The sequence below is a fragment of the Serinus canaria genome, chromosome 18, assembly GCF_022539315.1.
Source record: "Serinus canaria isolate serCan28SL12 chromosome 18, serCan2020, whole genome shotgun sequence".
Taxonomy (NCBI): Eukaryota; Metazoa; Chordata; class Aves; order Passeriformes; family Fringillidae; genus Serinus; species Serinus canaria.
Genome location: NC_066331.1, coordinates 2,784,161 through 2,799,256, shown reverse-complemented (window position 1 = coordinate 2,799,256; position 15,096 = coordinate 2,784,161). Strand labels below are relative to the sequence as shown.

At 41.7% G+C, this 15,096-nt stretch overlaps 1 protein-coding gene across 5 annotated transcripts in view; it reads left to right on the top strand.

The window, feature by feature from the left end:
• Positions 1-2,558: 2,558 nt before the first annotated feature.
• CEP112 (centrosomal protein 112) overlaps positions 2,559-15,096 on the top strand; it is a 160,048-nt gene continuing 147,510 nt past the window's right edge. For 2 of the 5 annotated variants that reach the window (XM_018918881.3, XM_018918879.3), the window contains exons 1-6: positions 2,797-3,196; positions 3,584-3,704; positions 4,607-4,797; positions 5,481-5,626; positions 11,029-11,119; positions 13,918-13,992. In XM_018918881.3, the coding sequence (XP_018774426.2) occupies positions 3,605-3,704; positions 4,607-4,797; positions 5,481-5,626; positions 11,029-11,119; positions 13,918-13,992 (603 nt within the window). In that variant the 5' untranslated portion in view covers positions 2,797-3,196; positions 3,584-3,604. Of the gene's footprint in view, positions 3,197-3,583; positions 3,705-4,606; positions 4,798-5,480; positions 5,627-11,028; positions 11,120-13,917; positions 13,993-15,096 lie in introns of all 5 variants that reach the window. The other 3 variants (XM_050981300.1, XM_050981299.1, XM_050981301.1) reach the window with 3 other exon arrangements.

The following is a 15,096-nucleotide window of genomic DNA, read 5'->3' as shown; positions in this document are numbered from 1 at the left end:
CCTGTTAACTCTTTGAAGTAGTGAGGTGTTTGTGAATCACAACTTTCCAGACATGAAAGATTCGCTCAGAAGGGCTGAAAAATAATGTCTTGCAACTCAAAGTGTTCCAGAAGCTGGTGTGAGGCAGTGAGACCTGCCCTCTTTTTTTTTCTGTATTTTTTGAGATGTTTGAAATAAATGCCTTAAGCTGTGCTCATGTTACTTGTGGCAACCTGCTGAGACAGTTAAAGAGATAAGAGAACATGGTAAAATGTGGGGGGAAAAAAGTCTTGAGTATGTTTTACTTAAATGGCCGTATTTTTACAATTCAAATTGTGAATTTGTTCTGTATTCTGGTTGGGATATCTTTGTGCTCTGTATCAGTGTGTCTGCAGTGATTGACTCAGGAGGGTCAGGGTATATCAGTGCTCCTCATGCCCAGGCTGCAGCTTAGGATAGAGACCAGATCTCAGTCATTTCCTCAGTCTTGTGTTTTTCTTTCTGGTTTTTTGGACAGAAGTTATGCAGTTGTCAAATCACTTCAGGTAGGCTCCAACCTCTCTGGCCACCCTGCTCTGCCTTGGGAAGCAGACCCAGAAACTGGATCTACTCCCTCAGGGAATTTCTCCTGGACTAGTGGTTCCAGTCATTGATTTTGCTTGGCCTCGTGCTCTTTTTGATCATGTTCCAGCAAATTCAGCTTTTCAAAGTACTCTGTGATGAGTATGACAGAGATATACTCAAACCTGAAGGCAACATGCAGAAACACAGCAGCCTTACTCTGCTGCAAGGATCTACCATGGATTTAACACAGATGAGAAGTGTCCCAGGTTCCAATATAAATCAAATGACAACTATTTTAAATTTGGAATTTCAAGATAAGAAATTATCCTTGTAATGTACTCTTGAGATTCTACTGTGGTTGAAATACTCCATCACTGATTTTTGTACTGCTTCGGTGCAAATGTGGGTTTAAGGCACTCTGAGTAGGCCCCAGTGTAGCTGTCAGATCTATCACCCAATGAGCCCTACACAGAATCATTCCTGCTGAAGATTAGCTCAGAAATCAAAGAAAACAGCCAATTTCCTACTGTACATGCAAGGGCTTCTTGTTTGATCTGTATGTGCATCTGAATCAAACTCAGAAGTGTTGAAGAGTTTGTTTGTTCGAGATGAAAGCGCTTTAGATGCTACACACAGAGCAAAGCCCATGACAGATTTTGGGGAAAGAGAAATGTATGAATCAAAGAGGTCAGAGGGTTTATTTGGGATCATACATACACACAATCACTTCATTCTCTCAGCAAGAGACTGAGCAGCTGAAAGATTTCTCTAATTCTTTTGGATTAATTGATGATTTTCTTGAAGTGGCTACAAAACAAGTACAACTCATGGGTTTTGTGCAGAAGTGTCAGGCATGTGCTTTGAAATTCTTCAATTTCACAACATCCCCTCATGCTCTCTGTCCTTGGGATAGGACACAAACAACCCAAAAACCATCAGCAATATGGAGCACATTTAATGTTTTAAAGTGAGCTCAAAATCGCTCAATGACCTACAAGAATATACTTGAACAGATTTTACTCAGAAACTGTGAATAAAATTGGCTCTGCAATTATTGAACCTTCTCCTGAAATTTCATTCTCATTTTATCCACTCATATTTCTGGCACCCACCCCCCACTGCTCAGGATCAAAAGCTACTTCTGATTTATTGACCTTTAACTTCAGGGTGGCAAATATTTCTCACTAAGCTCTGAACAGAAACATTTTTTCCCCCAAAAGTTGATCATAATGAAGACACAAAAATAGAAACAGCCAATATCCAGCTAGCAGCAATAAAATACCACGTCACAAAGAACCTGGGCTTGTCCCCCACTGCTGCTGTACCCTCACTTTTCTAGTCCCAGCTCTCCTGGACTCACAAGGCACCAAGGCCATCCCCTGGACCACCCCCATTAAATTCATAGCACAGAACTGTAGAATTGAGTTGGAAGAGACCTTAAAGCCCATCCCATTCCACCCCCTACCATGGGCAGGGACACTTCCACTGTCCCTGGTTGCTCCAACCCCCCAGGTTGTCCAACCTGGCCTTGGGCACTGCCAGGGGTCCAGGGGCAGCCACAGCTGCTCTGGGCACCCTGTGCCAGGGTCTCCCCACCTTCCCAGCCAGGAATTCTTTCCCAATCTCCCATCCATCCCTGTCCTCTGGCAGTGGGAGCCATTCCCTGGGTCCTGTCCCGAGGCTCTGCTGGGGACTCCTGAGGCGGTTTCCCTGCGTGTCTGAGCGGATCCATAACTATCTACAAAGGGAATCTGGGGGAGAGCACTGGCTGTAGCCATGGCCGCAGTGCTGGGCTGTGGGGACATTCATCACTTCGGGCACGAATCACAGAATATCCTGAGCTCTAAGAAAGATCATCGAGTCCAGCCCCTGTTCCTGCACGGACACCGCAAGAACCCCAGCCTGGGCATCCCTGGCAGCGCTGTGCAAACGCTCCTGGAGCTCCGGCAGCCTCGGGGCCGTGCCCCTTCCCTGGGGAGCCTGGGCAGTGCCCAGCACCCTTGGGGGAAGAACCTTATAAAATCCAACCTAACCCTCCCCTGGCACAGCTCCAGCCGTGCCCCGGTCACCAGAGGGAAGAGCCCAGCGCCTCTCAGAGCTGTGACTGCCTTTCCGCGGTGCCCCACCAGCACCTTCCCCGCACTCCTCAATGCCGAGCGCTTTCCCCGCTTTCCCCGGGCTGTGCTCTGAGTCTCCATCCCCCGCCCGAGGCCGCCCGGGCCGGGCCGGGCCAGCCCCGGTCACCGCGGAAACGGAAACGCGCGGGCCGGGGCCGCCGGGAGCGGGGCCGGTTTGAACGTTCGGCCGCCGCCGCCGCCTCCCCCCGCCGTGGCCGCGACCCGCAGCCCCCCGAGGTAACGGGGCAGGGCCCGCGGGGCCCGGCGGGACAGGGAGGGCTGCCGGGGACGCTGGAGTGCGCCCCGGGCCGGGGCACGGCCGGGGGCACGGCCGCGGGCCGGGGCTGAGCGCCGGGAAGGGCCCCGGGGCGGGCCGGGGTGTGCGGCTCCGGCGGCACGGAACGCGTTCATTGCTGGAATGTGCCAGGAAAGGTCCCGCTCCGCCGGGGAACGAACGGCGCGGGAGCGGAGAGCGCTGCTCTGTGCGGTGCTGCTTCCCGAAGAACGGTCCTGACAGCTTCTTGCTTCTGTTACTTGTAACTATCGCTCTACTTGATGTTTTCCCTCCTTTCTCCCCCCTCTTCTTTAAAAAACCCCAAACCTCTAATTCTAAGGGATTCCAAGTTAGGAATGCGGTATCACACAAACGCCTTGAGGTGTTTTATACAAATTGGGTGTAATGAATATATTTATTGTGTGGTTGGCTATTCCGTTTCAAATCTAAACAAGCTCATTCTTGTAGATTACACTGAGAACCTGTTATTTACAAAGAATCTGCCTTAGTTTTGTGTTTGTTTGAACATAACACGTCTAGTTTCACTTTCTGTAGTGTGCGAAGCACATTTTTGTGTGGCCTAAGACGAAGAGAAACTGATGTAAAACAGAATTTGACCTTTTCTACATCAACGGCATTAATTTTGCAGATTAATTTGTGTGCTTTCAACATGAGCAGTGAAGATGAAATAAAGGAAAAACTGGATGCGGAATTAGATCGCTGTATCGTGGCTATGAAGCCCTATGTCCTTAACCTGCAGAATAGTTCAGGTACAGATGGTAAAATGTGCATTTAAACACTAATAACAAAGCCCTAGGGACTGACAGTTATTATGTGTAATTAATTTAACCAGGTGCTTCATCTCTGACATTACAAGGTACAGTTTTGGGGGTTGATGGGGTTTGCACAACTTCTAAAGTTGGATGTTTTAGGTACCTACTGCAATTGTTTGACCTTATCTGTCTTGTTTTCATGATGCTTTTGCACATTTACAATACATTAACATCAACCTTTAAAAACCTAGTTCAGTGGAAACTAAAAGCTTTCAATGGCCATTGTTTCTGAGATAGAAAATATTTTTTAATTATTAACATTTGTTCAGGAATGTGTAATAATAGGAACATTAATTAATAAATGATGTTGCATAAACCAAATTTTTACAATAGGCTGGTTATTATTAAAGGCACAAACCCTACACATTAAGAGCTTTATGTATAAACATTTAACCAAATGAATCATTTCCTTATCTGATAGCAAATCTTGTGTAAATAGAGATTTATTTTTTTAAATGGATGAGGATTTATTGTGTATTTAAAGTATTAATGCTCATGCAAGCTGTAAGTTGCAGTTTATGGCGTCTCTTGCAGTGAGTGCAGAATTCCTGGGCTTCCAATTCCATGTTGTTTACAAAAGTGATGTAAACTTCTGGTAAACATGAATTTATAGAAAATGTGCAATGTGTAAATTTGAACCATTGTTAAATACTTGTTTTTATTCTAAGTCTTTAACCATTTATTTTATTTGGTTTGCTCATTTGGGAGTTTGTTTTGTTTTAAACTTTGGTGTAGAAGGGAGAAACATACAAAATTGTTGCCAGTGATGGCTTCTGCTTTCTGCATGTGTTTGATTTGCTCTGAAAATGTCTAGTGACCCCATATATCTGTATTTTCAGAAAGAGTAAGATGCTCACTATGGATTAAAAAACTCTGCAAACCTTCAGCAGCAGGCATAGGAATAGTGGGAAGGGAGAACCGAAACTTGTATGCAAAACTGCTGCTCCACATGCTGCAGAGAGGAGTTCTGAACGGGCCCTTCAACCAGAAACCAGAGGAAGGAATGCTGAAAACTTTGCCTGCCTACATGGTGAGTGTCATTTCTTTGTGAGATAAACTTGCTAAAATGTATCCTGGAATTGCTTTTCCATCTTAGATTTGGCACAAATGTGACAAACGGTTCTGAATGGGTTCAGTGGAACTCGTGTGATAAATAAAGGCATTTCTTGTAATTGATGCTGGGGAAGCCTTTCAATGGGCAAAACTCTTTGTGTCTTCAAAATTCTGGTTAGAAGGTGTATGAAAAGAGGTGTTTGAAGGAACAGAAAGTTCTTTGGAAAATGTAATAAAAGGCCTTTGAGGCTTTCTTTTGTCCTAATCAGTAGATAATTCTTGTAAAAGGAAAATTGTTCTTAAAGGTGGTGGCTTCAGTAGCCTGAGAAGACTATAGAATTCAAATAGACATCATTACAGTTGCAGTTTGTTTTCTGAAGAACTGAATATGCTGTGTCAACCCTTGACATCAACTTCATTGACATAATAATGCCAATTTCTGCTAAAATTACCCATCCTGTAAGAAGTATTGGTAAATACTTACACTGTTGCCATGAATTCCCATGGGCTGGGAGGGTGGCGTTTGCACACCTCATTGACCTCACTGGAAAAGGAATGATTGTACTGCAGGCAGTCCTGCAAGAAATGACATTAAGGGTGTAAAGAATGCCTCTGTGTAAATATATTCTCCTGTTGATTTTGCATTTGTTCTCATTCTAGTCAGTTTATTTTGATGAACCAAGTTCACCAAGAGTTCGGAGCAGCCCTGCTTGCTGCTTATCTGAGTGGGCAAGAGACCTGGGAAACCATGACAGCAATGTATCCTCTGTGGAGGACTCATCTTCAGGAACAGTTCCTGCACATGGGTAAGGTTTCTGTCCTTGCTTCAGCAGTGTTTGATTTGTATTTAATAGCTGGAAGCTCTGGATGTGTCAGTTTGGATGAGTTTATTGCACTCCCTCATGGACTCACCATCAGTGTTTATAGTCAGAAGCTCTGCAATGTAATGAGAGCTTCTAGTCTGCTCTGTTCTTGCTTTTCTCCATTATGTCTTCTTCTCTGACTTCTTTACATCTCCTTCCATGTCCCATCCCCCATCCTCTTTCTCTTCTCTTCTCTTGTTCTCCTCCTCCTTTCAGTTCCAGACACTTAACATGGAAAATCAAAGCCTGTATCTGTAGTCTAAGGCCATGATGCTGAATGCAGCTCTTTTATCACATAGTTTTAAATGGCTTTTTCCCCTGTGGATTAGAAATATAAGCAAGCATACAGATGGTAGATTTAGAGGTTGTTCTGTGTTTGCTGCTCACAGGTTTTTTAGAGGAAATGGAATAGTGGCTCCTTGCAGATAAGCAAGTTTTACTGAGTGAGATTTAGGTTTTTGATTTGCAGCAGCCAGTGAGCTTAAACTGCATCCTCAGTCCCAGACAGCTGAGGATAGAGCTGTTTACAGCAGGGAAAAGGGTGAAATGTGTAGTTATTAAGGCTTGTTTTCCTGTTGGCTTAGAAAGATGTCCCTGCAGTATCGAAGGAGTGACAAGCTGGTCATTTGGACACTTGGAAAACTTCAGCTCTAGTCTGTCCTAATTTGTGGGATTCTTAGGTAAATTTCAGTTTAATCTACTGTTCTTAAGTATTTCCTTTCTGGATTTTCTTACATAGTGCAACTTTGTGCTGATTATCAGGATCTGTGTTCCTTTTTTTCTTTATGTGTCTGCATTTCAGTCATGGATGGAATTTCCTCTTTTTTGTCCCTTTTAAAAAGTCTCATTAATGTTTAACCTCTCAGAAATCCTTGGTGAAGGAAGCACTCTTAGACATGGAGTGAATATTAGTCAAAGCTCAGTAGGTACTGTACAAGAGGGAGTGAGTGTTTGGTCTGCTTCTGTTTTCGTTTCATTGTGTTAGAAATACATTTTCAAGTTTAGTTTCAGAAGTATAATTCTTTTTTAATATATTCACTTACATCTTTCATAAGTGGCCACCATTAGCTGGTCTCCTGTAGGCACACTGATGTTTATGCTGTTTATCATCATTTTTCAATCATGTTTTTATTTTTCCAGCAGTGATTTGGATAAGTGACAGATGAACTCGCAAGTTAAATCACATTAATATTCAGTATCATGAAACTCTTCTGTATCCATTAACTGTGTGTAATTCTAACAATCATTTCAAAAGTTACTCTTATGTCTGAGGTCTCTGTACCTCCCTTTCTTGAGGATTAGGGGCTCTTCTGGTTGCTTGCATTTGGGCTCTGATAAGAACCTGTGGTTTTGATAACAGACTTGTGGTTTAAGAACCAGAGGCAGACAATGGAGAATTTCCAGTGGAGTTGTGATATTACTGATTTGGTCAGTGAATTACAGAGAATTCAGTGGAAAAGGAATGATTCTGGTTTTGTTTCATTGTGTTAGAAACACATTTTCAAGTTTAGTTTCAGATAGATACAGAAAATTGTTAGGAGGAGCTCTTCAGATACCCTTAATTTAGAAAAAAAAAAAAGATTTGACATTATGAAAACAAGGAATGTATCATGTTTTAGAAATGGTTTTTGAGACCTTGAAGAATTTTTGTTACTGTTGTGCCATGTCAGGGTACCTGGCCTGGGTCTGAGCAGGTTCTGTCAGTCCCTGGGAGCAGCATCAAGTCAAAGTGTCACTCTGGGTGTTAGAAGCAATAAAACAATAGCAGCACAACTCTCCCCTGTTAGGCCCAGTTCAGCACACTGAAATCTCTCCAAGGCCATTTTTGTGGTGTAAAATTACACCTAATTTCTCTGAATTCCTGACTCGTGCTGTCAGCTGGGGTGGCATTTGCATATTCCTCCCTCTTCATCCCACTGGGGCTGGACCCTGCTGGAGGAAAGCTGAGGTGCAGTTCACTTCTTCCCTCCCTTCTTTGCCATAGTTCTTCTCTCTTTTCTACCTGGTTTGTAGTGGAATACTGGGAATTTGATGTCTTTTCCCATTTTGTGTCTGAACCTAAGATTCAGCTTGGCCTGGCAAAGTTCCCAAAGTTATTTTTGGTGTAGTGAAGCTTAATTTCACTTTTCCTTTCTATCCTGTGGGAGTGAAGCAATACCTACATTGGTGATCAGAGTGGTTCCCCAGACTCTGCTGAGTTCTTTAGAGACCTGCATTGCAAATTATTTCCTAGGTTGCAAATTATTCCATGCCAGGAGAAACAAGTAAATGTAATTGAATAATGTTACAGGTTTAAAAGAATTAAAAATCAGGTGTATATGCACAGCTCTGCCAGTGGATGCTTGGACCACAAGTGGGGCTGTGTCTAAGGAAATCTGAATTTGTGTTGGAAAATTTTGATAGTTCTGTAGATTACATAAATTAGTCTTCACTTCAATAGGAAACTTAATTTTCCTGCAAGTTTTACAGAAAAATACTGAAGGTAAATATTTCAGCTGTTGTGTTTTGAAAAATACAAAATATTTACATATTTAATATTTACTTAAATATTAAATATTTACTTAAATGTGACCATGTTAAGATATTACCTATATCCAACAGAGAGATCCTGGTTTTCTTTGTATTTACAATTTTGGATGAGCAATCAGTGCAGGTAAAACTGTAATATATTAAATATTTCTGGATGTGCAGTTTGTAGGGAGAGCCAGCAGATGGTGACCGAGTTCCACTGTATTTGTCTCTCTCCTCTGAATGTGCCCTGGGAACCTGCATCCATGGCCATGGAATTTGTGTAGTTGGATGAAAATTTTGCATTCCAGCCATGACTCAGTTCCTACAACATTTTCTCAGGGCAGAATTGATAATGTCAGTGAGACATGTTTGAGTAGCTGCTTGATGTTCTTTATCTCAAGATTCTCTCCTTTCAAAGACCCAAACAAACAGAAATTCTTTTCATAGTGATTTTTATCTTGCAATACAGATAATTCTGTGTTGGACAATTTTGACTTTTCCATATGAAGCTGTTTTTCTGCCTAAATAAAAGCCTTAGATATACAAACCTTACTTGCAAGCTGGGGTGTTGATGAATAAATCCAACCTGCTGGGACTGGAAAGGTGCAGCCTTATTTTGAAATGTGAGAGGGTTGGTTTGAGAAATATTTAGATTGGTTTGAACAGAAACCTGGGCTTTCTGACCCTGTAGGAAAATTCTACTCTATGTTTATAGAGTGTGCCTGAAAACATTGTTAAAGGTTACTGTGTAGTCATGCTGGACCAGGAGGAATCAGTTGAATTTCCCTCACTTTGTTCCTAGAAGGAATATTTATTAATCTTCTTTATGAGCAGCAAATTGCTGCCTCCTCCTGTGCCAGCTCCCTGCTTGGGCTGGAGCAGGAGGTCACAGGTTGATGGCAAAACTCTGCCCATCCTTCACTCACCTGCAGTGGGAGGAAAAAGAATTAATCTTGTGCTTTTTGGAGCCTGACTTGTATTAGCAGGAGGCTGGAAAGGGTAATGGACAGGTGGTACATACTTGATAGGAGCAAAATTGTGTTCATCCTTAATAATTGTTTCAAATTCTGGTTGAACAGTCAAGCAAAGGAGCTTCCTAATCAGTTCCTCTTCAAAAGAGCAAGCACAGAGCTAAGAATGCATCCAGGCTTTTGTCCTTCCTTTGGTGAATTTGTAAATATACAGGTAGCTTGGGTTGGCCTGTTTGTTGATATTCCTGATTATCTGAATGAGGAGGGCATGAATTCTGTTTTCTCTTGTTTTTAACAATTGGAACTTTATTGCATTGTGAGGTAACCTGAGTATTACTCAGAAAGGAAATCTGATGAAAGGGCAGATTTACTCACAGGCAAAGATTTATCTCCCTTTAATTAAAGGTAATTTTGTGTCAAATGAAATCCTGGTAAGAAATGCAAGAGGCAGTCATTGTGTTATCATATTCCTTTTGATCTTTTTTACCCCTAAGACTTTGCTTATCTAAACTATTTACTGCTTTGTAATTGTTATTGTGCATCCATACATGATGTTTATATGGGATTTATTGGTGCTGGAAGGGAAGGTAGGCTCCCAGTTGTTGTATTTCTCTGTTCCCTGCTGTTCTGATGAAAGCTGGGGCCCTGTGCTTTGTAAAAACTTTGTGTTTGTCTCCCTAGAAGTGACTGGTTTATATTGTGCATCCAACAGTCGTTGTTCTGTTCATAAACACTTCATTCATCTCAGTGTCTTTTTGGCATAGCAAACATCTCATTTGCTGCCAGATGGAAAGGAAGGGAGGCATTGAATGGTCTGATTTGACTTTAAAATAACATGGCCAGTCACAGGAAGGTGAAGGGACCAACAGCAGCTTTTAATTACCTGAATACCTGTGGATCTGACAGTGGAGTGGGTGCTGAAGGGTGTTTCACTACTGTTTTGGATCTTTTGCTGGATCAACCCATCTAATAAATGCTTAAAACTTCTACTTTATTTTGTTCTTTTTCCCCCTACTCTGTGGCTGAGAAATGTCAGTGACCAGGTGCATCAGTGACAATTCTCTTCACCTCTCTGCTGATCTGCATTTCCCTTTGCTCAAGAGCTTTATTTGCAACAGAAGCTTTTCCAGAAAATCCCTCTGCTGGACAGAGCACTTGGTCATGCTGTGCTTGTGTCCTGTCTTGTGGCATTTCTTTATCATCCCCCATAAATTCCACCTTAGTCCAAAAAACAGAAATGAAATGAAACCAAGACAATCTTTGGGACGTGTTCCTCTCCACCTTGGACTTTCAAGCCACTGCCTTTGTACAGAGCTGTGTCATTCCTGCCCTTTGTGTGTCATAGGATCATTTACCTTGTTCTAACCTAATTTTTGGTCTTAAAAGTCTCCCCTATGGTGCAACCAACCATCACCTTAATTCCTCTTTCTTCTCTGAGTCACCGGACTCCATTTTATGTTGTTTCATATTCTTAGCAATATTGTTTCATAAACATTGTCTTAGGTCAGCCCTCTCCTTAGCTTGGATTTACCCTAAAATCCTTTGGGAGACGTTGGGTCATGTAGTGAAAGAAAACAAAGAGCACTTTTCAATGTACTGTCAGATACACAATTTTTCTGGTAGGTTTTTTGGTGTGGGGTTGTCTGACAGTGTTTTTATAATGGAACACTTAAGGCTTTTGTCTGCCTTTAACATGAAATTTTTCTCTTTTTTCTCCCTTTATTTTTTTGATCTTTCCATCTTGACAGTTATTTTCCTGTATATATTTTACCCAATTCTATTCCGTGATTAACATCCTTTGTGTGCCACAAGTTGCTGAAAATGAATCTCTCTCTTTCTGCTTCCTCCTGTCATTACTAACAGGGAAAGACTCAGTGAGAAGCCATCAGTAATATCCCGTTGTCTGAGCTCTCCTCACCGGACAGATGAAGATGACCTAGGCACGTCACTGTCTGTAAGATGCTTCTCCTTTTTGTCCTAAAGCTCTGCTTTCCCTGAGGTGCTTTTATACAGCCCTGTAAAGCTGTTATTTCCAGCTCTGTGGGTCATGATCCCTGTGTAAAGGTGCAGACATTTGGGAGGGAGTGACAGGGAGTGTCGAGCTTGTTTCTTCTTTTTTTTTTCCAGGGTAAGGATTTAATGTGCTAGAGGGTATTTCTTGTTGGGACTGAGATGTTTATTAGTTCTGATCTATGCCACAGTCTCACAAACCCTGAGTTCTGTAGCACTTCACTCTAACAAACTAAAAATGGAGCCTTGTCTCTCTTTCTGTATAAGGCTTTTTAAGGATAAACTGTCCAATTAAGAAATGACACCTCAATTATTTTTACTTTTAACCCAACAACCAACCCCCTGTGCCTGCAATGGGGACTTTTTTATCCAATTACACAAAACCACCTAAAGCCATGGAGAAGGTGGAGAAGAAGGAGCAGCCTCTGCCCTGAAGCCTCCATCTTGCTTTATATATATATTACTGTATTCTAAACCCTTCAACTCTGAGTTTCCCACCCTGTGACATCACACACTTCTATTCAAACTCCACACCCACAATCCCAGTTCTGCCATTCCATTCTGGAAGCTTCTCCACAGGCTCAGGTCAGTGCAGTGTTCTCTGGGGGTCAGTGCCTGGCAGCACAGAAAGTCTGGAATTCTCAATAACCAGGCTTCCAACAAGGGAGGACTAAAGCTCATCAAAATCCGTCCTCTGCAGTGCAGGGGAAGAGAATTTCTTGTAGGATGCTGAGTTCATCCTAATGCTTGACCTCTGTTTAGTGTTGTGTGTTCAGTGTCTGCTGCATTGTTTTCCCCAGGCTTGGCAAGGTGCCTGCATTGACATCATCTTGTATTTTGCAATAACAGATTAAAGAAAGCTGCATAGATGCCTCTGGCTGTGTTCAGTGATGGCTGACCTCTGAAAGAGTGAATTTTGGACAGTTTGTTTCATCAGACTTTCCACAAGGAGCATTTTGACTGATGAAAGGGCATTGAACAGGCTTTGTCTGAAACCCTTTCAGTCCAACATATTCAATGATGTTGTTTATATAATTGCAAGCTTTGCACTGACAATGACTCCTGACAAATGTGTGATACCAAGAAATGTGCTGTTTACCTTCCAAAATGTGCTCTGTGGCCTTGCAGTGTCCTTCACCACACCTAGAGCAGCCCTCACCCCTCTCTGAGCACTGAATTTCCTGTTTGTTCCTCCAGCTCTGCCCACGCTTCATTTTTGATTCATTTAGAAAGATTGCAGCTGGGCACAGTTGAGGATTTATGAGGACATGAAGTGCAAACAGGATAAACTGGAAGCTCCTTTTGAGGAAATTTGTGTTCTGCTGTGCATCTGGAATAGAGGATTAGCAAGGAAAAGGTTTATCAGGGCAGGTTACAGGTGCTCAGTGGGCAAAAATCAGTGTCTGTATTCTAGGCTCTGATTGCTGGGAATGTATTTATGTGTGTGTTGATTGTATGTATACAAATGGAATTGAAATACAGAAATGCCATCATTAAAAATAAAACCACATGCTGGCTTTACTACATGTCTCCTTATTGGTTTCCTGTTTATTTTACTTCAGGAAATATTCCTTATGGAAGAGTTGTTGGAAAAAAAAGTATATTCTTCAGTTGAAACCTGGATTTGGGGCTTTAAAGTTTCTTAGGGGAGTTTTGCTGCTTTGGTTTGTTTATTTTTAATTTTTTTTTTGTTGTTATTGCTGGCTCTGCTGCAGCTTCCAGGTCAGTGTTGGACAAATCACTGCACTTCATTGTTCTCCAGCTCCATATAGTGGATTCTGCTGTGATTGCAGCCCTAAAAGGGCCTTTAAGTGAAACAATCCTCTCTTGCTTTGCCAGTTTGATAATGTTGGGCTGGCTGGAACAAACACCCTGTTCCATTGTCAGGGATGTTGTGGGATTTCACAGGTGCTCTGGCACGGTTTAGGCCCAGGTAGAGGAACAGGGAGACTTTTAAGAAACATTAAAGAAACATTAAGAGCTGCCTCAACCAAGTGTGGATTAGGAGCAGCCCAAGCTCTGCTCGCTGGATGCTTGTGAAAATGAGATTTAAAGAAGAGGTGCTGGCAGGCCCATACACAAACCTCCCTTCATGACACAAAGTAACTCAGGCTTCAGTGTTGTTTTTAAATACCTGGGCCAAGGAAAACGTTCTGTACCAGCTTTCCCCATTAAATGTTGGTAGTTGTTGTTATCCCACAAGAAGAACCTTTCTTCTGAGAGGCAATTCCCTCAGCAGCAGGAACCAGAGCCCTGGCTGGGTGCTGGAGGTCAGGGAAGAGCCCTGAGCTGGGCAGCAGCTGCTCTGTCCTCTGCTTTGATAACCTCCCCTGCCTTGGTTTCCTTCCACCTTCAAATCTGCCTTTTTATTTGGAGGCTGATCAGGTGATCTGTGAATTCTGCATTAGCCCCAGAAAAGGCACTGTGGGGATGAATAGATGCCTGGAAATGGAGTATTTTGGGTCTTTTTGTAAATTCACCCTCTACAAAGGAGACCCTTGCTTTGGAAATAAATAAAGAAGATCATCAAAGTGGAGAGCCAGGCTAATTTATCCTCTGAGCTGCTTCCTCAGCCCAGTATCCTCTGAAAACTGAGCTGTTTGGTGAAACCTGTCAGCAGTATTGTGACACAATTTGGAAGGGCAGTGTAGCTATGGCCAAGTCAATGAGAAGTTTAATTTTAAATGAAAAAAATAATTGCCAACAATTCTGATATTTTCTTTGACTTTCTTCATGTTCCAGGATGATCAACACAAAAGAAAGTTTTCATTTGATGATGATGACCTCGAAGCACGGCTCAATAGTTGGAATCTTGGGGTAAAATAAACTGAATACTTTTCTTATTTATTAACTTGCAGTGGGAGCTTCTCAGTAGTGTAGTTTGCTTTCTGAGCTCAGCCAGCAAAACTTTGTGTGGGAATCTTGTAGAAATGAGTTGCTAAGGCGTGGAAAGGTTATTTATGAATGTATGAGAAGAAAACATTGAAATTTTAAGTAATAATAATCTTTACACATTTAATGTAGTTACTCATAAATCAGGCCAAATAATGGCTGTTGGTCAAAACCAAGAGTCTTACTCTGGTAGAAATTCAGACTAGTTCTTGATGACTCTGTAACATTATTTTTTATTTATACTTTTATTAATGAAAGAAGAATTTGGCTTTCTGTGTTTATTTTTTTTTTAACCAAAGCAGAATTTGTGAGTACAATTCAGTGTGCCTCCTTTTGAAAGTGTTCAGGAAGCTTTTCTGTGTATTCACCTCTTTCTTTCCCTTTTAATAATTCAAATTTATTACTCCTATAAGACTTTATTCCCTTGGTTGTGTTTCTGTCTATGATAGTTCTAAGGAGACAATGAAGCCCCTTTTTTCTGTAGATATATTTTAATGTATTTTTTCTATTGTGTTATTTTGGTTTTTTTGTAACTCTTTCACTTGTACCACCAAATCTTTAACCTATTTCATTGGAATTAATATCCTTGCAGCAATTTAGTTTTGAAAAGATCACTTTGATTTTAACAGGGAGGTTTCTTCTTTCTTTTCTTCCTTATTTTGGCTTATTCTCATAGGTTGAAAGCTCACAGAGTTGCAGCCAAAGTTGGAAGTTATGAGAGTGAGTTTAATGAAATAGTTCAGCCTTGTTTTTTGGAAAATAATCACGTATTTTCATGTTGTCATTTTAATCAGCTGCCAAATGATCATTATTCTTCCTGCACTATTGTCAGTCCAGAGGGATATGACAGCATTTAAAAATTACACTCCAGGTTTTTCATGGATGGCCAAGCTCTCTGCAGTGCAATCAGAAATGATAACAGAGAATATTGATGGTTTTCTGTCCTTCTTGGTGTTTCTCTTGCTTTTTCCAAGCTGAGGGTGGGGATGGGTGAAAGTGCCTGAAACAGAGGTGCAATCCCTTGCAGAT